At 44.0% G+C, this 26139-nt stretch overlaps 2 protein-coding genes across 5 annotated transcripts in view; one reads left to right on the top strand and one right to left on the bottom strand.

Moving 5' to 3' along the window:
- VOPP1 (VOPP1 WW domain binding protein) overlaps positions 1 to 6520 on the top strand; it is a 104247-nt gene extending 97727 nt beyond the window's left edge. For all 4 annotated transcript variants that reach the window (XM_043540520.1, XM_043540522.1, XM_007059373.4 and 1 more), the window contains one exon: positions 1861 to 6520. In XM_043540520.1, the coding sequence (XP_043396455.1) occupies positions 1861 to 2042 (182 nt within the window). In that variant the 3' untranslated portion in view covers positions 2043 to 6520. The remainder of the gene's footprint in view (positions 1 to 1860) is intronic.
- Positions 6521 to 16295: 9775 nt separating this feature from the next.
- Positions 16296 to 26139, bottom strand: part of LANCL2 (LanC like 2) — a 52191-nt gene continuing 42347 nt past the window's right edge. The window contains exons 8-9 of the mRNA XM_037889983.2: positions 21875 to 21947; positions 16296 to 18050 (exon numbers count right to left, since the gene is read on the bottom strand). Of these exons, the coding sequence (XP_037745911.1) occupies positions 17935 to 18050; positions 21875 to 21947 (189 nt within the window). The 3' untranslated portion in view covers positions 16296 to 17934. The remainder of the gene's footprint in view (positions 18051 to 21874; positions 21948 to 26139) is intronic.

Here is a 26139-nt window from a genome sequence, read left to right as displayed (position 1 = left end):
ACCATAGTGCTGAGGAGCTTCAGTTCCCCATAGTGCTAGGCACTCTACAAACATAACAAAAAGACAGCCCCTGCCTTAACATGCTTACGATCTAAGTATGCGACAAGAGACAACAGATGGATATAGACAGATCAGTGGGGGAGTACAAAGAACAAGGAGACAAAGGTACATGGATACATGTCTGTCTGGCAGACTGCCTGGGAGCCACAGGCCCTGGAAGCCTTGGGTTCCCCCAGTTCTGAGGCATGCGGACAACTGCAGAGCCAGCTGGACACGCTGGCAGGTATCCAAATAGGTTTCCAATAGGACTTGGGTGAAATCGAACCAGCTCTGCAAAGCAATTTGATTTTACTGAATCTTCAAATTTCAATGGAAAAAAAAATGTCATTGGAATTTTTCCTACCAGTTCTGATTACTGCAATTGAGAGGCGTTGTGGGTGGGGCACTGGATTGGGACGTGGACATCCTAGGTTCTGTTCCTGGCTCTGCCACTGGCTTTCTGTTTGAGCTCAGACAGATCACTTCACGTCTCTGTGCCTCTGCCTTCCACCTCCAAGCCATCGTCTGTTTAAACACTTTGAGGCACGAACTGTGCAGGGGTGCTGGAACAATCTGTATAGTGGGGGTGCTGAGAACCATTGAACCAAACTGTAAACCCTGCATATAATGGAAACCACTTCAAGCCAGTGGGTGCTGCAGCACCCGTGTACCCTTAGTTCCAGCACCTATTGGACTGTGTATTACGAAGTCTTTGTATAGCACCTAACACAGTGGGCCCCTGATCTCAGCTGGGGCCTCTAGACACTACTGTAATATAATACTAATCATCATACTTTCCAGGCAGTAGCTTGGTGTTTGACTAATGCTTCTTTTTCACCATATTCAAAATGCTGCTTTTAGTGACTTATTCTCCTTTGTCATTAGGTGTAATGATTTATTAATATGTTCTTTGATATTACTTTGGTTCTGTGTTTACATTTTTTTCCCTTTGAGCTAGTTGAAGTTTTGTGCCTAAATGAACTGACAGAATGTCAATGGAATCAAAGTTTCCCTGGGCCTAGAGCAACCATGTTTGTTCTCTGTTCTCTCTGGCCTACGCTAATTGCTCATGTCAAAGATGTTGCAATTAGGTTAGTGAAGAATCACAGAACAGCCTTATTAGCAAGCATGTTGGTATTAATTGGGCCCTTAATGTTTGCTGATCTGAATGTTGTTTCTTGCTGACACAGCTAAGTACATTGATACATGTTCTAGGGTTTCCATCTAATTTTTCTTGGGGATATGTCCTTACTGTATTCAAACAGTATCCGCAGGCAACTGAATATAGAGTACATGCGTTAAAGGCTCTGAGTGTAGGCTGAGATCCTATGGTGTATTTTCTCTACAAAGTGAATTTAGTGCTCCTAACTGGTGCAGGTTCAACAGCCCTGGAAAGTGAACACTTCTATCCACAGAAGAAGCAGTGACTGGGCAAGCATCCCCAGTGTGTGTGATCTGGAGAAAGCACCTTTAGGGGGTGAAAGGTAGTTCCATCTCTGGGTCCATTCAGTCCTTCAGTTGTCTTCTGAGACTCCCAGCCAGGATGCTAGTAAGTGTTAGGGTGATTTGTTATGGTGTCAGCCGCTGCCCACTGGACTGAGACCACCAACTTGACTGGTCAGCCATCAGATGGAAACAACTTTTGTGCATTGTCTTGGCCATGTGTCACATACTTCAGTTAAAACCTCCTATGTATAATTTGCCTTTAGAGAAGAGCATATTTGTGCTTTCCCCAGCATTGGAGCAGCATCATACTAGCCTGTCTTTTGTAAATTTACCGTTGCCTTGTAAATTAATGTATTTTCGCTCCATTTCTTTTAGGATCACAGCAACCAGGGATGCCATACTACACGGATCCAGGAGGACCTGTGATGAACCCCATGGCTATGGCTTTCCATGTCCAGCCCAACTCCCCACCAGGGAATCCAGTGTACCCACCTCCACCCTCTTACTGCAACGCACCCCCACCCCCATATGAGCAGGTGGTGAAATCCTCCACGTAACAACTCGGCAGCTCTGTTACCTGACTGTGTGAGAAGCAGGTGCCATTGCAAAGTGACTGGGGTAGAGGGCCTCTGCCCGTCCGAACACTTGCTAGTTCTCTATCTCTCCCTACACACACTCCCCATTAACATTACTTGCAAGGGATGATTTTTTTTGTAGTAGGGGGTGAATTTTCATTTTGATGTATTCAAAATTAAAGCAAGGTCTTTTAAATGCTTTTAATGGAAACCTATATTTAAATCCAGTACGTTTTCCCTTTATTTATTGTTTCAAAGGTGTATATTAACGCATTGTGGCAAAATACGGTAGCAGCTTTATGCAACCACAAAGTGATGCACACTCTCCTAAAACCCGGTACATGAATGTGGTATTCTACTAGAGTAGAAAGGAGAGAAGGAGTGAGTTGGAGGAAAGAGTCAGGGTTAGATATTTATGAGAAGTGTGACCACCAACCTCATGGTCTGTGGTTTTCTAGGAAAGCTCTGTTCTGAGACACAGAAAAGGGACAGGATGTTATGGAAGCCATTGAGTGAGCGAGGAAGTCAAGTCATGGCAGTGGGTTCTGTTTGGAACGAGTCCCACTTGAGAGCTTCACTTCTATAAAGGATGTGGGTCCAAGAAATCATGAATGAGCAGGTCTGCAATGTCTCCACCTGCACCTGGACTCTGAACTTGCCACCTTAAGCCTGGCTCCTCTTCTCCTTTTGACACTTTCTGGAGAGGGTTTTTTGTTGTTGTTGCCAAGGATGAGATTGTAAAATATAGTTGATGATCTAAATGTTACACAGACCTGCGTGTGGCAGGGAAAATGTTATCAGCTCCCAGCTACGTATCTACACTTGTAGAGAAACTACTTAGAAATATTTCAATACACAAGAGTTTTCTGCCCTAAAGTTAAAATGGAAAAAATGGGAACTTAGGCCCAGATCCTCAAGGTATTTAGGCACTGAACTTCCATATGGGCCTTGGGTCCCAATCTTGCTCCCTTTGAAGTCCCTGGGAGTTTTGTCATTGACTTCACTGGGTGATGACTGGGTCCTTGTTCCATACAGCACGTTAGCTCACTGGTTTTGGTTATTGTCTTATAGCCACAGAGAGAGCATGAAAGGGTGTTGTTTTCTCCAATCAAGAGATTTGAAAATCTTCTCTTAACAATGCTTTAAGCGCAGTAGCTTACTGGGACATATGTTTAAGGGTTGCTTCTGAGCCTAATGCATGGACACTTTGGCCATGCAACTACCACTTGCAGACAAGTCCCTATTCATCATGCTGAAAATGTCCCCATTTGTATTTGCCTCATACTCCTCGGAGGTTGTTTGAGTGGCAGTGGCCACTACCCAATATCTTCAAACAAACAAAACCTTTTCTCCTGAGGTGTTTATGAATGGTTGTTTTTGCAGATATTTTCCCACTTATTTTGATTGTTTCCAATTAAAGTATGGTGCTTTTTATTGCTGTGAGAACTGAAGAACCACCTCAACTATGAGCTTCTGGCACAAGACCTATAGAAATGTTTATTAACTTCCAATTAGTTACAGCGGGGCCATCCCGTTGGATGCCTGAGGGTGCCCATGTGTAACTGAGCACATACTCCCAAGACATCTGCATTGCACAGATGTAGTTGAGGGACTTATTTAGCCTACAGAGCCTTTATCACTGGGGATAATTTGTGAGAATTTGGTTCTCAGAGTTTGCAGGGCTAACAATCAGAGAACAACATCTTTTTGCTTGGAAATTGCACACCTGAAGTACAGAAAATACTGAGCACCGATAAACCCGGGAACCCCCCCGTCCTCTTTTTAGTCCCTTTTCCGAGTGGAACTACCCTTCAAAGGATCAAATCCAGCAGTCCTAACTCAGCCGCAATTTCTGTTGAGAATAAACACTTGTGTGACATCTGGAAGAAAATACTTTCTGGGCCCATTCCAGTACAACCCTGACAAACTGGGAGGAACTGGCCTGCTATAAATACACTGAAATTGCATCCATTTGAATTGTGTTACATTCACCAAAGCCCGTTGTGTGTAATTTACCAGTCTGGGATTTGAGCTAGAATCCTTAGTCACAGAAACACATTTCATAGACTCCAGTGGATGATTTGCAGGCAGTCATAAGGGGCCAAATCCCAGTTCCACTGGAGTCAAGGGGAGATTTGCCATTGATTTAAACTGGATCAAGATTTTGCCCAAAGGAAAGGATTAAACTTGTTTAGCAAATAAAATATAAGCAGAAGATTCCTGCCAGGAGCAGTGGTAGCATTTCTGTTACCCTTCGCACTGGGTTTCATCTCGGCATATGACTATTAGTCTTGATTTCAAGAAGAAATAAATGAAGGGATAAAGATGACAGGTTAAAAATGCTAACCTGTTAGGCTGGACTGTTTTTGTATTTTCTAAATACAGTCTTTAAAAGGGCTTGTGTACACAAACATTTAGTTTGTGGCAAGCGGCATTAGCCTGCTGCGTCATAAGTGTCCGCATGGACACTGCTGATGCACAGTAATAGTTCCATAGTACACTTTGATCTACCGGCTTTGAAACGGGCGTAGGTCAAAGGGCATTAAGGAGTTGTTAGTGTGGATCAGTGCGGGGTAGATTCACACCCCCAGTTTGCTATGAATTAAATGATCAAATAGGCAAACCCAAAGAGCCTGGCTATGTTTCTAAGCCTACTTACACTGGTGTAAACCAAGAGGAACTCCAGAAAAGTCAATTCTGTTCGTCTGGTTTGAGATTAGAACCAGGCCTTGTGTTTGTACTTGCACTTATAGTAAAGTCCATAGGAAGTTAAATCAGATCATATCCGACCATATTGGCTCACGTTCAACATGTGTTTTAGAAGTGGTGAATGTGACACTCAAATCCCTTTATCTTTTTAGGGTAAAAAGAGATACTTGTACTTACTGAGACTGTAAGATTTCACGATACATGGCAAAGCTCATTCCTTTCTGTACTGCTGTGTTTAGTGCTATATTCCAACATGAAGTTTGACCTGATCTCTTGCTTATCCTTAGAGTCTACTTTGCAGATTAAAAATCAGCGAATCAAATTCTGATATTTTCAGTTGTTCTTTTTCGCAAATTTAAAAGGGAGTTGGCTTTAAATAACAAACCAAACCTTCTGTGTGATATTTTTGATTGTCTTAGTGTGTCATATTGGGGTGATGATATAAACAAGAAAGGCAAAATTCCTCTCTGCTCTACCCAACTGATCTTGACTAAGCTAACCTATCTGAATCTAAATTTACTGTAATCTCATTATCATTGCACATCTCTTGCTAGCACCGATCACTATGGTATCCAAGGTGCCACATCCTGCAAACACTTATATGCTTAACTTTAAGCAAGGAGGCTTCAGTGTGAGTACTCGGGGGCTGAAAATTAATATTGCACATAAATGTTTGCAGGATTGAGACCTAATCACCCACTGTTGAGATCTCCTTGTTGCCCATATGGTTTTTCCACACAGACTTATGTGCCTACACGGAATATTGGAGGGGAAACCTGCAGTGCAGACCTGAGAGAAGACTCTTGCACTTAGTGAACTCTCCTATTGCAGTCTTACTCATGGGCTTAATAGAGCTAAAGCCCGAAGGACTCATTAGATAAGCTAGTTGGAACTGTATAACACAGGCCAGAGGCTTCCACCCAATTACCCTTGCATTGATACCAACATTGAGAAACACTGAAGAAAAAAATATATTTCAAAAGTATTGCAGCAACAGTATGGTGTTCTGAGGATATTACTGTTAAAATATTCTTCCTGGCCGGAGCTCGTGGTAAGGATACAGCAGCTACTCGTGGGTTTTGATGCAGGCCCTATGAATATTTCAGATATATGTACTACATGGTCAAAAGGCCCAATTACCTGCAGTGCTCAATTGTATGTATTTTCTAAACTAGTGTGCACACTAACTGTAACGCTGCCGCCAATCACATAATATGGCTCTGTATACACTGTATTTTTTTTTTAACTGAATCAAGGGATTCTTTTTCCTTTAATGGACTAGGCCCTATGATGTGAGCAGATAGGTGTCGTTAAACCCTTTTAGATTATTAAATGTGTCTAAGAGAACTGATGTTTTCCCGATAACATTGGGTAGAACCCTTTTCCAGTGGACTCTGATGCTGTGTATTGAAATTCAACTTCTGGTGAAGTTTTTCTGTGATTCAGTTGTTTCCTTTATTAATGTTAGGGGATTATAACCACCTCTTACAATGAAGTCAAACTCCTGTTCTAGTGAAGTTGTTTGGTACTTAATTGAAAACACAGCAGCACTGTAGGTAAATCTAGGACTTGTTTGCAGATTGCGTGCATGCTTTTCCTCTGATATGTCTCTTTTGGTTTCTAGGTTTTTATTTTGTTTCCCTTTATTTTCATTTTTTAAAAAAGAAAAAAGGGGAGAAAAAAGAAACCCTATAACTTTTGATAGGGTCATGTTTCATATATATTCCAAATAAAACTGATCTGGGTGTGTCTATTGCTTCTTTTGCCCACCGTGGTTTGGGAATGGTGGCGGAGGGGGAAGTTAGCCCTTCTACTGCCTGCGGCTTCTGCTGTTAGCTTAGAATGGGTCCAATAGAAAGTTCAATTTAAGTTGCATTCTGTTAAAGCAACAGAGCACAGAAAAGGGCAATAAAAGTGATTAGGTAGCGAGAGGGAGGGATGCATTTAAAGGATTTCTTTATTACTAATGGAGAGCTGAACCCGTGCTCAGTTCTGTACAAAACAAGAACATAGATGCCGAGATACGCCATAGAGGCCCAGATACTTCGGGAGCTTTGTGATCCTATTTCCAACCTCTCCCCCTCTGCTTAAGACTCTGCATATTGGTTAAATAGAAATAAAGGGCTGTGAGCCTCGTTCTCCTTTGCCTTGAACGTTCTGCAGTTGTTTATCCCACATTAAAGGGAGAGAGCATTTTACTTCCATTTTGCATCAACATAATTGACTGTGAGAAGTAGTGAAGAATCAGGGCCTCCAGGGAGTTACATGATAAAAGCCAAAGGGCCTGAGTGGCTGCTCTGCTACATGAATTCTGTGCTTCTGTAATTCCACTGCAGTGAAAGAAGTCTGGCCCGTCAGGCCCTACAGCTTTGTGAAAGGATGTAAAGGTTGCTCCAAGGAGGTATAATAAGGACCACGGGGATGAAATTAAGGTAAATAATGAGGCAACGCTGAATAGGGAATGCTCCCTGATAGTGACCAGCTGTAGACTAGTTTCCTAGATGAAGAGGTGAATACTCCATCTGTGCACAGAACATTGAAAGAACGGGCCAGTGCTGGCCGAGAAATAAACCTACATTTGCCTAGAAGACCTTTTCCACGTCTGGCTCCTGTGATTCGCTGAAATGACCACAGTTCAATGCAAGTGTGAAAGCCAAAGCTTACTGCTGACCAATAATAAAACCAATATGCTCTGGTTTTAGGCCTCTAGCTGAAAAATGAGCAGGAGCGGGTCTGTGCTTTGATGGTGGGAGCAGCAGCTCCTCCTGCATCACAGGAAAAGAAACGTTATGAGTCGACTCTTAGGGCTAGATGCACAAGGGCCATTTGGGCATAGCACTGCTCAAGTGTGAGGTGTGGGCCCGGTGTCTGGACTTAGGTATCTTATTTCATGCCCACAATGAGAAATGGAGGAGCCATAGGCTACTTATGGGTCTGGCAAGGCAGCACCGAAACTCCAGTGTGACTGTAGCCTGCAGTGAGATTTACAAAAACCGCTTAATGTGGTCATTGAAATCAATGGGAATTAAGCCCCTAACTGGATTAGCAGATTGTTTGCATCTTTAGGAGTGTAAGTACCTTTGAAAAATGCATCCCTTACATGTGTAGCTTGGCACGGGGGGGTGGGGTGGGACCATACATGTGCTTATAGTCTAACAAACAGCTGAAGAGTGTAAACAGCAATGACAAAGTGGACTTGATCAGGGAATAACTAGAAATAGCAGGCTGAAAATTAAATTTTAGATCGAAAAGAAGAGGGATCTAGCCTTCCCTAAGGAAAGCAAAAGTGACAGAAATGAGGCAAACCTACGGCCCTCCTTCCCAGTCAGCTACCCCGCCTAAACACGTTTGTCAAACTTACATTTTTCTACCAAGCAAGGCCTCTGCCTTCAGCCACCCAACCAATGGTGCAGCTACATCAGAACTCGGAGATGTGCTCCCCAGCTAGGAGTAGCAATTTGGGTGGGCAACAACAGACTGTGCTAGCTCATCACGTGAGTGGGGTCAGATGCTAAGGGCTGGAGTTGGGGGGGGGCAGGACCAAGGGAAGCGCAGGACATGGGTGAAGCAACAGAACTGGGGAGCAGAGCAGAGCCTGAAGCTGGGGTTCAGGGCAGGACTGGGGCCCAGTTGGAGCTAGGACCCTGGGGTGGAAGGGCACCAACCCTTACCACTCAGCAGGCACCAGATGACAAGGCTCAATGGGTACACAGGCTGGGGAACCCTGACAGGGCTCGTGAGCTGCCTGGCCTGCCCAACTCTGTCTTGGTGTCCATCTGCCCAGTGGGCCGTGACCCGCTGTGTCCATCCTGCACCACGTGCTGTTGCCCAGGTCGTGGAGGGGGGACTGGGTGGGGTGAGTCTGGGGCCAGAGTAGGGCCAGGCACCTAGGCATATGACTGGGCAACACTACCCCCCCACACCGCCCCCAAGAGTTGGGTAGGTCTAGGTGCAAGGTGAGTGCTGCCCAGCTTGACATAGTTGAGCTAGCATGTAAATATAGCAGTGTGAGCATGAATGCATGGCTAGCAGCCAGGGCGAGCCACCCAAGAGAGGCGGATGGGCCTGCAGTCCGGCATATAGCCTGTGCTATCACAGCCACACTGCTATTTTTAGGCAGTAGGTGCGCAGCCCTATCACCTGTAGGTCTACCCAAGCTGAGCGGCCCACTAGCTGTGCAGTGCCCTGCTACCCCACAATCCAGCTCAGCTAATGCGCCAAGTGACGCAAGAGTGGCTCAGGTCCCAAGAGCTTATCACATTCTGAGGGCGCAAGGCAGATTCCTTCACCACAGCAAGAATGGAAGGGCTGGGGCTGACAAGCCCAAACTGGGTTATGGGACTGAGTGAGCACACAGCCAAGGTGTGGTACCTGCCTCATGAGAAAGCCTTGGCTCTCTGGTTCCTCTTCTCTAGTCCTGGATTTGGGGCAGTCAGTGCCAGGAAGGAGAGGGCTTTGGGAAGGCAGCGATGGGAATCTGAAGTTTGGGTGTGAGGCCAACTTGGGGAGCGGCAGAATTTGACAAGAGGTTGTGGGGGAAATTAGAACTTGGGGCGGGGGGGGGGGCCGGTACAGAGGGTTAGTCGAGGTGGGTAACAATGGGTGTGACAGAGCCTTTTTTGACAAGCTAAAGCCTGCAGAGGTGGGGAATTGAGCCACCCCCTTTTTGTTGGTCATGCACATCCCCCCTTTCCCCCCCTTTTTTTTTTAATGCTAGAGCCTTACCAGATCGCATAGCTACTGACTAGTCAGGCACAAAGATATCTTTAAGAATGGCAGCTCAGCGGTGTTGACCACATTTGGCTCCACTTCAGGTGATGGAGAGGGGGTGTGTGTGTATTTTATATAGATACGTAGATATAAAAGCATATGTGTACAAATGAAAGCGGGGGGGGGGGAATGATGACAGGAGCAAGGTCATTGTAGCTCTTCCCTCTCCCCTACTAGCCACTGGTGGAAGCATTGTCAGGGTTTTTTTTAGCCAAAGGACACCTTGGGCATCTCTGTCCAGCCTCCCTGCCCTTTGTAAAACATGCTTATTTAGAAGATTAAAATGTCTTCATAGTTGGGCTCCAGACAAGTGCTACTCAAAGACTACAAATCCCCAGGGTCACCCCACTGAGGCGGAAATAGCCCCCTCTGGCTTTAAAGGCTTCACCCAGTCATTTTTTTTTAGACCTGTGACCTTTGACTGAGCCACGCTAGGCCTTCATGTTCCAGCTGCAAACCCAGGGGGCAAATGACATATGTAGGAATCGTCAGAAAACCAGTAGGGAACAGCTTGTCAAAGGCACTGTAAGCTTTGAACTGCATAAAAACTCTTGCTCCTGTTTTGGACAGAAAATCCATTTCAACCCCTTAGCCCCGCCATCTCCTACTTCCCCACATTCTATGACTGGAAGGAAAGAAGCTTTGGGCTCACTGAAGCACAAAAGCAATCACAATAAGGCATGTTCATCGTTAATGGTCCTGACTTCTCATTACAAGCAGGAACATCTGATGCCTTGGCCTTGTTTCTTCTCTTTGGGTCTCAGAGTTTGGTAGTTGAATGGGGGGGGGGGCCGGGAGGGGAAGGGGTGACCTAACTGCAGTTTACCAGTATGAATGACCTTGATTCTAGCACCAAGGTAATAAACTTGTGTAACCCTAACATTCCCCACTGTGATCAGAGACCGTAGGTAAAGTTCTATGTGTGTGGCTGAGTGTAAAGTGATATGTAAGTGTGCTATTCTGCTGTGGCCTACAGGCACTGTTTGCCAAACTGGACTGGTATGTCGTCTGTAAAGCGAGGTCATCCCCCAAACTGGAGAAGAGAAAGTTCTTTAATCACACTATGCATCTGGGCCAAACTTTCTTGATTCCTACTCTCCCTTTGTCCTCACCCCTTCACATCCCCAACTGGGCCCTGTGGCTCTCTACCACCCTGCCCCCCGCCCCCCGTTGCTCTTTGGTCCACACCACACTTTCATAACCTGGAGCAGGGCCACTAACCATCCCGGTGAAGTACACTCCTTATCTTAATGTCCCCAAACACTATGGCCAGGCCTTATGCAGCAGAAGAGGTGAGTAGGCTTTGGAGCACATTGTGTGAGCTCATTCCATATGCTGCTTGCACACTAAGCCCATCATCTTCAGGGCACCATAACAGGAGAAATAGTTTTAGTCCTTGTTGCAATAACCTCCCCCTTTCCCTCTCACAAGTAGACTGCAATTTAGGAGGTCAGCAAGAATGTGTGTGTGCGCACACATATACGAACACCCTTCCCCCCCCCCGCAGAAAGTTGGAAGGAGGGGGAAATGGGTGCAAGAGCTAAGCACTCTTCCAGCGCTAAGCAAAAATAAAAATGGTGCTTCTGTCACACCTTCTATCCAAAGTTCTCAAAGCTCCTTGCATGTTTTTTTAGGAAAGCTATGGAGAGGGCAGTCAAGTTCATCAGAGATGGGAGCTTCATAATGTTTTGTTTTCTGCTTGTGCTGACCAGCATCTTCGCGCTTGAATGCGCAGTTAACATACCTTGGCCAAGGAGGAGAAGAGGAAAGCCCCTTCAGGGCCCTGCTGCTAATGGGATTGTGAGTGCCAGCTGGCAGGAATGCCCCTATGACTGCCAATGAGACTTGCCTGAGCTCACCCTTCCCTCACTTGCCTTCCTCTGAACTCTGATCTCCAACTTTTAGGACTGATTTCAATTGAATTATTGCTAATTCACATCAGTGCAAGTGAAAGGAGAATCAGAACAGGTGTTAATCTGGCTCCTGCTTTAGGAAGGGGTGGCAGGAGTTTCTTGCCCTGGTCAAAGGAAAAGAACCCTGTGCTCAACTGCTTTGTATAGTCCGTTTACCACCTACAGGGACATATGTTACACCCCCCCTTCATATTTTTATTATATATCTCGTGCACAGTACACTGAACCCTTGAAGGCATCATCTTCTTACCTGGCAGGATGATACTGATCTTACACACACTTGCCTTTTCACTCTCCCATTCGCTCTACCCCAAAGTCTAGTACAGGCATGGCCAAATTTAACCGTGGTGTAACTCCGCTGACTTCAGTCATCTTTTATCAGGGCTCCATTTGTCCTGTTAAGAAGTAGATCTAACATTACTTACCTATTCTTCTAACTAAAATTCCTATTTAAGTCCATGACAGGGAAAAGACAGTGACAGCCACGCCTGTTCTCTTTGGAATTCCCCCAGTAGCAGGCTCACCAACTCTACCATTTCATTATCACTTGAGGAACAAACAGTGCAGGGACAGGTGAATTTTCAACCCCACTGCTTGTTATGCTAGCGTGGAAAAACTTTGGAGGTGGAACTATATATTGTTCAGAAAGCAAATAAAAAAAATATGAAACACAAAAAAAACCTTGTGGTGCTGTTTTAACTAGAACCTCCTTTACAGAGCATGGACTGCTGGGGTGGGGGTTGGCAAAAGAGCTTTAAAAATTGTTTGCTAATCTTGTCCTTGCAAACAAACAGTCTATAAACTAAGGGCTGGTCTTCACTGTGAACTTACACTGGCATACCTACTGCTCTCAAAGATGTGAAAAATCCATACCCCAAAAGACATAGCTATACTGCTCTAACTGCCGGTGTAGACAGTGCTGCCCTACCTCCCGCCTCTCGGGGAGGTTGATTTCTTACACGGACAGGACAACCCCTCCTGCTGTAGCATTTCAAGTGTAGACGAGCCCAAATGGGTACATTTTCAAAACACTATATATGGATTTAACTTTGTGATTCCAATTATAAACAATGGAATTTGTGCAGCTGAAACTCCACAGAATACACTGAAAAATTATCAGTAGGCTTAGCAGTTATTTCTAGTCAGGGCTTCAGCTACAGTGGGAAAAAAGACCACGCATAGTCAACCTGTGGATCTTCACACAGCACACAGTCAACTTGTGGAACTCTTTGCCAGAGGATGTTGTGAAGGCCAAGACTATAACAGGGTTCAAAAAAGAACTAGATAAGTTCATGGAGGATAGGTCCATCAATGGCTATTAGCCAGGATGGACAGGGATGGTGCCCCTAGCCTCTGTTTGCCAGAGGCTGGGAGTGGGCCACAGGAGATGGATCACTTGATGATAACCTGTTCTGTTCATTCCCTCTGGGGCACTTGGCATTGTCCTCTGTCGGAAGACAGGATACTGGACGAGATGGACCTTTGGTCTGATTCAGTATGGTCGTTCTTATTTTGTGAGGCTTACGTTAGAGTATTTGTATACTGGCAGGGGACATACGCTGCCCTTGATCCAAGCATGCAACTCTTATTGATTCCAACAAGAGTTTTTCACACCGCCTGAAGGCAGTATATGGAATACAATAATACCTGGCTCTTATATAGCTAGCGCTTTTCATCAGTAAGCCTCAAAGCATTTTATAAAGGAACTAAGTATCATCAGGGCCCTTGAGAACAGTTCTTAGGCTATGGCAGTTATTGTTCCACCCACATAAGCATGATTTTATACCCTAGCCTCAGATCAGGCTAGGGTGAAAGGCATTTCGGATTAGAGAGTTTTGTTAAAAAAACAACAATGTGATTTTTACAATTAATGAAGAATCTACAGATTTGACATACAGAACAAGGAGAGATGGAAAGTAGGTTAAGGCAAAAGTGCTCTGGGATGATTTACAGTCGATAAAGGTTTATACTGCTTAGGACTCTAAACAGACTCAGCAATGCTGAGACCTCCCATGTCATTATGGGGCAGGTTATGAAAGTCAGTCACAGCCTTATCACTCTTGGGGAGTTCCTATTCCATTCAATACAATTACAACCCCCTGGAGCAGTTCAGCTAACTAATTAGCTGGTATGGATAGTAAACCATTCCCATAGACTGAACAGCGTGTGCGCACAGGAGAGAGGTTTTTACAAGTTAAACACCAGACTAATGGGCTTTTACTACCACCGATGAACAAAACCACCAGCCCTTCCTCCCGCCCCGTCTACACAATGACCTTCTTGGATTTTAACATCACTGCTCTTCCTTTGCAACAAACGGATCATTAAATGTGGACAAAGCAAACTAAATAATGTAAAGACATTTTAAAGTTTTAGCTCCACGTGGTTTCTGGAAACACAAGTCTAGAATTTGCTGTTTAAAAAAAAAAAGCACCCCTACGCACCATATGCCCCTTCCTATTGGCCCACTGCATTCCCTGGAGCTCGCATGAACGACGACAAGGGTCCAGGATAAACGACTTGGGGGGCAGAAGAGTCAACCCCAGCATTCAGTAGTGTGTTTCCTACTTTACCCAGCACGTTGCCAGTTTAGCTAGTGTGCAAGAAGCCGAGGCCGCAAAACATGCTGTTGACTTCACTCAGCAGCATCGGGCCAACCAAGCCACAGGCTGGCTGCTCTCTTGTTCGTTTTTTGACTAGTGAATTGGAGGTTTGGCAATCAGCTGTTATTAAACGGCTCTAAGGTGTATTTTTTAAACTATCCAGTGACTATTTTGTTATACAGTAACTCCTCACTTAACGTTGTAGTTATGTTCCTGAAAAATGCAACTTTAAGCTAAACAATGTTCAAAGAATCCAATTTTCCCATAAGGACATCTTTGGGGGGGCAGACAAAAGGCATTATATACTGTACTGTACTGTGGTTGGGAAGTGCTCCCGGCTTACCCCACAGAGGCACAGCCTGCTGCAGGCAAGGACGCTAGGAAGCACCTTCGCAGAGGCAGTGGCAGCTTACCCAGAGAAGAACAGGCGCCGACTTTGCGGGGGGATGCTCCAGGCCTGCCTCTTCCTGTCCCTGCTCCGCTCCAGGCCCACCTCTTCCCACTCCCACTCCATCTCCTCTCCGGAGCATGCCGCATCCCCGCTCCTTCCTCCCTCTCCCCCAGCACCGCCAAACAGCTGTTTGGCAGCGGGGGAAGAGGCGGAGAAGAGGAACTTGTGCAGTGCTCCCTGGTAAAGTCGCTGCTCTTCCACAAAATCTTACAAGCAGTGGACAGAGCAGGCAGCCAAATGACGTTTTTCGGGAGCGCTGCACAACTTTAAACGAGCCTGTTCCCTAATTGAGCAGTGACGTTTTAACTTTGACACAACATTAAGTGAGGAGTTACTGTAATCCACATTAGGCTCCATCCAGCCAAAGTTATCTCCCAGAACTGCCAGACCGTATGTAGTAGCGAATGAGGCTTACAATCACAAAGTGAAAATCCCTTGTGGAACACCTCATTATCTGTTCCACGCCACCCTCGTCTGAGGACGACGTTTGCTCCGCCGTCATAATGGGCATGAGATGAAAGAACTAAACAGCACGACCCACAAGAAGTGCCGGGCTTGTCAGGCAGCTTTGCATCCTGCATCCGCAGAGCTGTTTGCTGTGATTATTCTGATGGGCTTCCACTTCCACATTGGACATGGCCTCCAGTGGTACACTTTGCAGACACTATCCCTTCCTCTGCTCTCCGATCTCCTCACTGCCCCCACTTCCCCTTCTCTCCTCTACGCTCACACTCATGCCCTTCTGCCTCTTCCCTTCCATTCTTTACTCACTCTGCCGCCTGCCTGGATCCCTGTTGTGCCCAAAATCCTTCCTCACGTTCTTCCTCTCTACCCATACAGCCAGCCAGCCAGCCACATGAGCCTCCTGACACCTTCAAAAAAAACTGAATCAGGGGCATAATCCGCCCAACGATTCGGCAACAGATGGCGTAATGGGCCATACTGGTCGCTGTTCTGACATTTGCACAGGATGGAAAGCCAGTGTTTTTCAGTTGTGAAGATAGTCCTAGGATCTTATTGTGGGGTGCACTGATCATTCGTATTTATGTCAACATATGCCCAGAAGGCCAGTTGAGTCTTGACAAGATCACAGTCACACCACGCTGATATTAAATGTGAACTAAATTATTGTTAGCAGGAAAAGTGGAGGGTGGGGAGAGGCTGGAGGAGAGAGAGAAAAGATGATGACAAATCTGCAGCACCTTCTCTTTTGAAGGATTTCAGTGCTCTCTTTAAACTAGGGGCCCCAAGTTTGTCCTCAGTGCTGAATTACCCCTGGGCTCACAAGGCCAGAACTGGGCTCCATGTTACCCCTAGGGAGGGCTGTGCACATTGCATAGCAACACTGCAGGATAGCTTTGGGAAAGAAGTAAAGAAATAAACCTTGTATCCAAATGAAACTGCGGGAGTGTGGGGAGGTACTGCTTAAAGCAGGCAATCTGGGGTTATGCAAGTTGGGATTTGGCTGATATACTTTAACTGCAGAAATCTTAATAAAACATAAAGGAACCTTCACTTCCAATAAGCCCCTTTTTGCAGATGAAGGCACTTATGTAATAAACATTGTAAAACACTAGAGTGTAGAACATCCAGTTTAGTTCTATTCCTCGGGAATCCCGATGCAACACCACTTCCCTCTGAATGAAACAGAAAAATATTATTAGGTAACGGATCCTCAACGGTACATGCAGCTGCACTGTCTTCAGTGGGCCTATGCTGATTCATATCTGCTGAAGAGCTGGTCCTATAAGACTGTTTGTCCTTTCATTGAAACTACTGGAGAGGGAGGTTGCTCAACACAAATCTGCATTTTATTTTATTTTATTTTTTGCATAACAAGTTTCAACCGCAGGTCACTGTGATAGTTTAACTTTTGTTTATTAATGCTTTTGTACCTCCCCAACTGGCTAACATTTACAGCTCCTATTATACGGGATGGGCTATCAGGCTTGTTGAAATTCAGAAAAATGAGAGGAAATGAGTTGCTCTCCTCTCATTTCAGAAGTGGTGCGCCTTCCTAATTACCAATAACCAGACACTTCTATTCTCCCAGCCCTGCTCTCCCCACGTTTACTTATATGTTGTAAACTGTATGCTCTTCAGATTCCTTCAGAGGATGTGCTTGTTATAACCAAAGAGCACTAGCAGGGAAAGTGTAACTGCTGTCACAGTTTCACACTTTGCTATCGCATGAAACGTTGAGAAATGCTGGTATGAGTAACACACTCATGGTGTCTACTGGTATGTGTTTAAGGAACTAAGAAATACTTTGCTTTTGTTACTGCTGTAGGAAGGGGACTCCAAGCAGCTCTGTAGGGCAGGAGGACCTATAGTCTCAAAAATTATTAATGATTTTGAATGCCTCAATTTTCAGGGCCCAACTGAAAACATCTTAAAGGGGCTTCTCTTTCTGAAAGTGCTGAGCCCCTGTGTCTGACAAATCAGGTCCCTCTAAGCCTTCTCAAACTGAAAACTGAGCCACCACACATCACTTCTGAAAATTTAGGCCAGTTTCTTTAAACATAACTTCTAGAGCAGTGGTGGGCAACCTGCGGCCCATCAGGGTAATCTGACTGGGGGCCGTAACACATTTTGCCAACTTTGACCGTCCGCAGGCATGGGCCCCCACAGCTCCCAGTGGCCGTGGTTCACCATTCTCGGTCGATGGGAGCTGAGGGAAGCAGCGGGCTGCAGGGATATGCTGGCTGCTGCTTCCTGCAGCTCCCATTGGCTGGGAACGGCCACTGGGAGCTCCGGGGGCCTCTGCCTGCAGATGGTCACCATCAGCAAAATGTTTCGTGGCCTGCAATCAGATTACCCTGATGCGCTAATGGGCCACAGGTTGCCCGCCACTGTTCTAGAGGATGGGGAGAAAAATGTTTCTTATGAAGAAACAGAGAAGTACAGCACAGAAAAGCTTTATGTTTTGTTTGAAAATTATCAGCTCATTTAAGATATAACTATGTATTAACCTGGTCACTATACTACACCGGACTCTCATTTGTCAGGTCAAGTGGAACCTTATCCATAGTCACACTGCAGAAATAGCGATGCTCTTGCCGTTACTCATGCACAAAAGCTACAAGACTGGGACTCACACAAGAAAACAGCTTTTGGCTTACAACAAAATACTCACATCTGTGGACAACACCAAGAAACATGCAAACACTTGATGAAAGACCTGAAGAGAACAACTGCAAAAAAAGAGTTCAAAACTTAATCTCTCTTTTCCCACCACCGAAGGCATCACTTAAATAAAACCTGGGCATGGCTTCTGATTCATGCTTTAATGACTTGTGGTCCTTTGGAGAAAGAGGTGTGAAGAGGGATTTCCTTGTCCCTTGTTTAGGCTTTAAAGTTGGTTCGGTATCAGAGGCACTAGACAGTCTTGTCAGTCTTGACATCGAGTTTCCATTGCAACAGACCTCTTAGCTGTCCTGTTCCACTTTGTTTTCTCTCCTCTGAGGTCCAAGTTCAAATGCTGGAAACTGGGAAGTCTCTGGTACCAATATGTCCGATAGGAAATGAATAGCTCCCGCCATGCCTGAAACATACAAATAGATTTCTTATTACAATAGCTTAAGAATTTAAAAAGTCAGTCAGTCAGAGTTCAAACCAGATACATCAGAACCCATTTTAAAACCTCCATCCAGCAGTCTGCTCTGAGCGGGGAGAATCCTTATGTCCACATGGAGACCCAAAGCCACTGGGATTTTGCAAGGGTGCAAGTTTTCACCTTTATGGATCCAATTGCAGGACTGAGGCCTTAAATTATGCACACTATAGGGCACTCTGAATCTGCAAAGAGTCTGGCACATTTTGGACACCACCTCAACCTATAACAATAATCAAAGTGCCTATTCTCCTAATTTAGATTGTGTCTGTGATACTGCACCTCATATTCTTCATGGTGCTATTATAAGATTATATCATAATGATGTATTTTATGCAAGATGGGACTTGTAAGGTGTCATTGGAAAAGTTATGATTTTCTGAGTATGATTATCCTATTTGTATGCATGTATCATTTGTGTATCTGAAGTTATAAATATTGACTGTGTATCTGTGCTTCAAATATACTTACATCTGGGTAATGCCCACTAGACAAGATGCTTCCAGTCTAGATAGCTGTTGGGAGGCCTATTCAGGGCAATGAGCCATTAGGGAAAACAACAGGCCCTAGGAGAAGCTTCTCTCTCACCTGGTAAGCCTTCCTGAGAACACAGCCTGTAAGTAATGGCTGCTAGGACTCTGCAAGAACATGTGACCAGGCCACATGATTCTGGACTCTATCTTGGGATGTCAGTATTTCTCCACAAACCGGTACAGGAACCAAGTTTTAAAACGAAGGGTTCCTGCCATATGCAAAAGCTATATAAGGCAGGGAGTGACCTCATCTGTGGTTCTTCCCTCCCCACACAAGAAGTTTCCTGGAAACACCCGAAGAAAAAGACTGAACTCAGGGAAGTGCTGGACCCAGGCGAAAGGGATTTCTAGCCTGTGTATGAAGACCTGAGAATTCCAAGCTGTGAAGCTAATGCAGCTTATGCCTTAAGAATCTACAAGTCTTCCTGCACCATCAGTTAAGGTGAGAATCTGCTATCCATATCCAATCTGTCTAGTATATTAAGCTAAAGTTGCATTTTTATTTGCTAGGTAATCTGCTTTAATCTATTTGCTATCACTTACAATCACTTAAAATCTATCCTTTTGTAGTTAATAAATTTATTTTATGTTTTAATCTAAACAGTGAGTTTGGAGTGAAGTGTGTGGATACCTTAGCACAGAGGGGCTGTTGCATATTCCTCTCCACATTGTGTGTGTGTAGGGTGGGGGGAACACTATGAGCTTGTGCTGTACAGTTCCACGTGCAGCGCAAGACGGTATAATTTTGGGTTTATGCCCCAGAGGGGGTGTGTGCCTGGGGAGCTGAGAGTTACGCTGGCTTTAGCCTTTCTACTGCTGGTACATGCAGTGGCTGGTCAGAAAGCCTGCATGCAACTGCAGCTGGGTGTGTCCCTACCTATGTGTACGCTGGTGAAAGTGTAAGACCGGGCGCGTGTGTGCAGCTTGTCACAGCAGCACAATGTGATAGGCTGGAAGGTCAGAGGGCTCAGCGGTACCCCAGTTCCAGGTGGCACCCCCGGGGGAACCTGTCACAGCGTCTCCAAAGGGGAAATTCTTGATTAAAATTAAAAAAATTAAAAAGTCACTCTTCTTTTCTGAAGCCTTGTTTATCATAATGTCACCAATTCCGTGCCACTGGATAAGCAAAGTATTAATATATTTATTGTTATCAGGAAGGTAGTGCCCAGAGGCCCTAATCAACCTCACAGCCCAATTGTGCAAGGTGCCACACAAATACAGGATATTAATGTAAGTAAAATTTGGATTCCATGAATGATAAAAGAATCTCAGCATTTTAGAGTGACTACTGCTATTCTACAAAGACATGTGCAATGTTTTCTAAATGGAGTTCTGCCATTATTGATGTATGGTATGTAATCTTGTTAATGTTACAGCTTAACCACTTCTTAAAACAATTTTTAAATGACCACCGTAAAAACAAAACAAAAAGAATTCTGAATTCAAACCTGTTGCATTTCGATTTTTTTAAACTTGAAACTGTTTCTTTACCTTTTCCAGAAAAGAATGATACGTTAGAGGCTGCTGCAGAGTTCTAACAAGGAAGGAGCTCAAAGGATGTAAGAGGTAAGTCGCTCAAAGTGTGCTACAATGGATCAGAAAGCCTATGGCTGTCAGAGGAATTTATACATAGGGAGTATATGCTTATTTATTGTCATAGCATCAGCCTATATAATCTTCAGTTACTGTACGGTAGTTCTTTATTGAAGTATCTCCTAATGTGGAACACAGTCTATGATTCAATCTGAATGCCCAACAAGAAACATAATGGGCATGTAGGTATTAGACAATTTTTAAAAAACCACCCCCAAAAATTCTATAGCTTTTCTCCTCGTTCCTCCCAAGAAAGAATCAGTCAGCATCTCCACACATGGTTCCAACATCTAACACTAACCACCCAGTTCCAGGCCCCAGTGGAACTTTAGCATATGCTTAAAGACATGCTTAAATGTTCCCCTGAATAGGAAAGTTTTCCTGATTCAGAGTCTCGGATGCTCAATACAAAAATAATATATTAAAAACTCTTCTCTTCCTACTAGGCCCAATGATCATCCTACAATGTGAACATGCAACTCCTAGGGACTTTAGCAGAAATTGCTCATGTGTGAGAGAGAGAAAGCGCGAGAGAGCACGCACGTACGCACAGGAGGGGCAATTTGACTCAGACTTGAAAAAACTGGGTTAGAGAGAAAAACAAAAAAGAAAAATTGCAAAATTCCTTCAAATTGTAACAATTTTTTTGTAGCTGTGGGTCACATTAACCTCTAGACAGCCTTGAGTGGCTTTCTTTCTGCATCACGTTTTCAGTGAGTTTCTAAGCTTCTATTCTACAAATAACTCCAAGGGTGACTTTGCTTCCACCACACATAGACACAGTCACGACTGCTGCAGAAAGCAGCAGTTAATTCAGGGCACCATATCAGAAATACAAACACTATAATCATATTCTTTACCCCAACTGCATTTGGAAGAGGTGCATGCAACTGCTGCTCACACAAAAGCCCTTAGCTTGCATTACTATTCTAAAATACATCCCATTAAATCCTCTGTAATTCCCCATACTTGTGATAGGTGGTGCATTAGGTTCACTTTCAAAGGCAAAGATTTTTAAGGGCGAAGATTATTGTTCTGAGTTTACAGAAGATAAGGGATTTACAAGAGAGCGTCAGAAAAATATAATCTCTACTTTTTTACTTGTTCGTTCTAGATATATTTAAGTGACACCAAGAAGACCTTTAATCAAAACACGGCATTTCTTTTCTTTAGCCGTGTGGATGAATTTGGTTAATATTGGTGCTCAAGAAAGGACTAACAGAACTAAGTCTGGCCCTAGGCAAGCCTAACAGACAAGTTTTCTTACATGCCTCTGTCAAAGAAACAAACTACTAATCTGCAACACTGTTACTGTGGTCTGCTGCTCGCTCAGTAATTATGATTTACAGGGTAGTTCTGTGATGCACAACAACTACCCAACTGCCCAGACTCATGCTTGCTTATGACCCAAGAGGGTTCCAAACACAGGAGAGGTTAATGATTAAACCAGTGCCCCATCAAATACCCAGTGGCGCCAGTTTTATACTAAAAATGTGTAGAATGCAGCTTTTAAAAGGTTTCTCCCCAATAAAGGAAAACGTCTCAGCTTTTCTGACTCCCAGTCACGTGCCTTACCACAAGATAGTGCTTCTTCCTAATACAACCCAGCCTGCAACAACAATACTTTACCTTCAAACAGAGAGTAGGGTCGGTCAGGAATCCGACATCCATGTGCACCGTACTCTAAACACCACTCCGCAAACTGGGAGAGAGGGAAAAAGAAAAAAGGAAAACAGAGTGGCTTAAGTGTATATGTGTACAGCTGCAAGCTTGGACAGCAGCACATAAAGACAACTTTTAATATATAGAAAACGCAATGAGGCTCAAGCAGAGAAACAAACTGGAATCATTATCCAAGATTAAATTGTCCTGCCTCAACCAGGATAGGACTTCAGTTAGTTTTCAGGAAACTGAAAATGCAGATTAACTGAAATCCACTACATGGTGATATAGTTTAATTAGTGGGGCAGAGTTTACTTACCCTTTTCACTGAACAACTTGGGGAGGGGGGAAGAAGGAAAGAAAAATGCTGCAAGAATATATTTGTTATGTCAATTTCAAGGGCAAGCAGAGGATGCACCATAATGGCACCAATTTCTCCCTCTCCCTGCTAATGTATCCTTGTGGTCATGAGTAATGTCCATTAATCACATTTCTGTGTCCTTACACTGCTCACACTTCAATTTAGAATATTTAATATTCAACTGCTATTACATTACGAACCTTATTTTGTCCACCCTGAGCATTATGGTAAATCGTTATAAATACAGTTGGATCATTAAGATTGTCAATCTTTTGTTTTCAAGAACTTTCCATTTTCTGCCACAACTGGGCAGAGGGCGCCAATGAAAATTGTATCGTTTTCCCATATGCTTAACAGTAGTTGGTATACTTTGTATAGGGAATGCTACAAGTACTGGGCTAACATTAATTACTTGCAAATTGCATTTGGAACAATTTTAACAGCAACGTCAGTTTAAAAGCTTTTATGGGCCTGTCAGAAGCAATATGTGGATCCCGCCTATTCCCCTGATGTCTCCATGCACTTTGCTTTTCTAAAATGTTTCAGCTCCGAGTCCTTTATTACTGGACCAGTCCTGCAGAGCACCTATCTTTTTAAAAAATTTCCCCTGTAATTTGAACAGGCTTGCAGAGAATAGCTTTTCCTTCACAGCAGAGGTCACCATTGCTCCATTTGTACGAGAGTCTAGCTATAGGATACTTTTTTTTGTCATTTGGTTCTACTGCACGCAACGACAACAGTCACGAGACCAGACCAAAAATCAATTAATCAGAAGCAAAAGGAAAGTCTCACCCCTATTCCTCCCACATATTCCTGAAAAATAACTCCTTCATTTAATGAGAGGCGGGTGATGCTTTTAGAAAAGACTAAGTATTAGTACTCATCTCAAATAATTTTTAGACCCATTTCTGCCCTCAGTTATGCAGGTGTGACTCCCACTGAAATCTACAAATTACTCCCCCTGTAATGGAGAGCAGAACTGGACTTTTGTCTGCAAAGTGTTTCTATCCTTAATGACTTCTCATGGCATCCATGAAAGGTAAAGTATCATCATTATTCCGGGAATGGAAGTAGAGGATAAGTGACTTTCTGCAAGACTCTGAGGGGAATTGGTATCAGAGCTGGATTATAATTCAAAAGTTCCTAGCTCCAAGTCGGGGGCGGGAGGGGGAGGGGGGGGAAGAGAAGGAAGAGGGCGGGGAGAGAGAAAGCCAGGCAGGCATGTTAATCAAGAAAGCATCTTAGGCTGCCATCTACCCAGATGGACTGTTCTAAAGAAATTCCTTTCTGACTTCAAAAGTCCCGTTTGTGTTAAAAATGCTTTTACCTTCACTGAGATTCTGTTTCACGCTGCTAATTAGGTGACTGAAGGGGCGGAGGATCTACCTCTGATCAATATTTAGTCTTTCCATTTTATATTGTTACAATGTTATTAACCAGAAAAAAAATTTCAACAATCCCAGATATACAAGGCCCAGAAGATCAGAGGTACCTACAGCCACTTGCAGACAAGTTTATTCAACTAATGGGACAATCTGTTGCAAGCCCAACAAAAAACACACTAAATAACTAACTGTGTTATTGAAAGATTGAAGCATTCAGGCAAGTGCTCTCTCTCTGACTCAGTAACCCCCTGCTGTCTTCCAAGTCCCTCTTATTGGTGCACGAAATAGCCAACAAGCAACTGTGCAGTTATCAGATTCTTGGGTGGATTCTCTGTCTTCAGCCTCATGCTTTCAGTGTGATCAGATACTGTGGTGACAGAAGCCATACAATTATTTAAATAGATAGCTGTAGGTAACCAGTGTGACTGGACATCTTGTTGCACACTGCTGCATACAGGAGAGATTTTACAAACCGCCTTAGCACGTTTGAAAGTCTATCCCTTAAATGTTTAAGATGGTATCAGATCCTTGGAGACTCCAGGACGCAAAGTGGCTGTAATATATTACCAGACATTACAATCCTTCTGTCCTCCCACAAAGGGCATACGACAAAACTTAACCTGATTAGAAGAGGAGGAGGATGGTCCAGGGGTAAGGGCACTAGCCTGGGAGTGGAAGAACTTGGGTTTGACATCTTGTATGGCCTTTGGCAAGTCAGTGTCCCTGTGCCTCAGTTCCCCATCTGTAACATGGGATTAACAGCACTTCCCTAACTCACAGGTGTGTTGTGAGGATAAAGATAAATTAGAATTCAAAACAGCACAGAAAAGGGCAACAAAAATGATTAAGGGTATGGAACAATTTGCATATGAGGAGAGATTAAAAAGACTGGGACTATTCATCTTAAATCTATAAAATTGTGAATGAGGAAGAGCACTGGTTCTCAACCAGGGGTACGTGTACCCCTGGGGGCATGCAGTGGTCTTCCTGGGGGTACATCGATTCATGTAGATGTTTGCCTAGCTTTACAAGAGGCAACATAAAAAGCACTAAAGAAGTCAGTAACTAACATTTCATACAGACAATGATTTGTTTATACTGCTCTATATACTATCCACTGAAATGCAAGTACAATATAGTCAATTGATTTATTTTATAATTATATCGTAAAAATGAGAAAGTAAGCAATTGCTCAGTAATAGTGTGCTGTGACACTTGTGTTTTTATGTCTGATTTTGTAAGAAAGTAGATTTTAAGTGAGGTGAAGCTTGGGGGTACGTAAGACAAATCAGACTACTGAAAGGGGTACAGTAGTAGTAGTCTGGTAAGGCTGAAGGCCACTGGTGTAGAGAAAGTGAATAAGGAAGCGTTATTTACCCCTTTATGTAACACAAGAACCAGAGGTCACCCAGTGAAATCAACAGGCAGCAGGTTTAAAATAAACATAAGGAAGTTCTTTACACAATGCACAATCAACCTGTGGAATTCATTGCCAGGGGATGTTGTGAAGGCCAAAACTATAATTGGGCTCAAAAAAGAATTAGGTAAGTTCATGGAGGATAGGGTCCACCAATGGCTATTAGCCTAGATGGTCAGGGATGCAACCCCACGCTCTGAGTGTCTCTAAGCCAGTGACTGCCAGAAATTGGGACTGGATGACAGGGGAATGGATCACTCAATAATTGCCCTGTTCTGTTCACTCCCTCGGAAGCATCAGGCTTTGGCCACGGCTGGAAATCAGGATACTGGGCTAGATGGACCATTGATCTGACCCAATATGGTCATTCTTATGTTCTTAAAAACACTGAAGGATTGTGAGGCACTCAGACATTATGGTGACGGAGGCCATATAAAAGTACTTAAAATACATTGCGTTAGACCTGGTCAAGACAGATTGACCTACAGACATTACACATTCTACGTGACTGCTAGTGATTTATAAAATAGTTTAGATCTACATCTCTAATGCCACTGCCCTTCAAACCATGCTGCCTCCTGAGACGAATCCAGAGCCGGAAGACAGGAAATCCTGAGGTCTGATACCAGCTAGGCCTCTGGCTTGCTGGGCGTTACAGTAAATATCAGAGGATACAAGCAAACAGAGCACCAATAGTTTTAAAACTTCCAACTGTTCCACAATGAAATTAATTGGAATCTACACACAGCCTCTGTACAGATGGCCACTGCTGATTTGAAGACAGTTGGGAGACTATTTTTCAAGTTTCCTCTTGACGTATTTTAAACAGATTCAGACTGTCTAATTAACTTCAGTGAGTTAAGGCTCATAACATCCTTGTGAGATAAGAAAACAGAGGCACAGAGCTCAGATGACTTTCCCAAGATCACAAAGGGAAGCAATATGTCAGAGCAGGGATTAGAACTCAGCAGCTCTCAGAGCAGTATTTACACCATGGGGCTCTCAAACCCAGCAAAAAAATAATCAACTCATTTTATATACATTGAAATCTAATCCACGCAATTCAGAG

This window comes from Chelonia mydas, chromosome 2 (genome assembly GCF_015237465.2).
Source record: "Chelonia mydas isolate rCheMyd1 chromosome 2, rCheMyd1.pri.v2, whole genome shotgun sequence".
NCBI classification, from domain to species: domain Eukaryota; kingdom Metazoa; phylum Chordata; order Testudines; family Cheloniidae; genus Chelonia; species Chelonia mydas.
The sequence above is the reverse complement of the archived record's forward strand: the minus strand, read 5'-3'. Positions and strand labels throughout refer to the sequence as shown.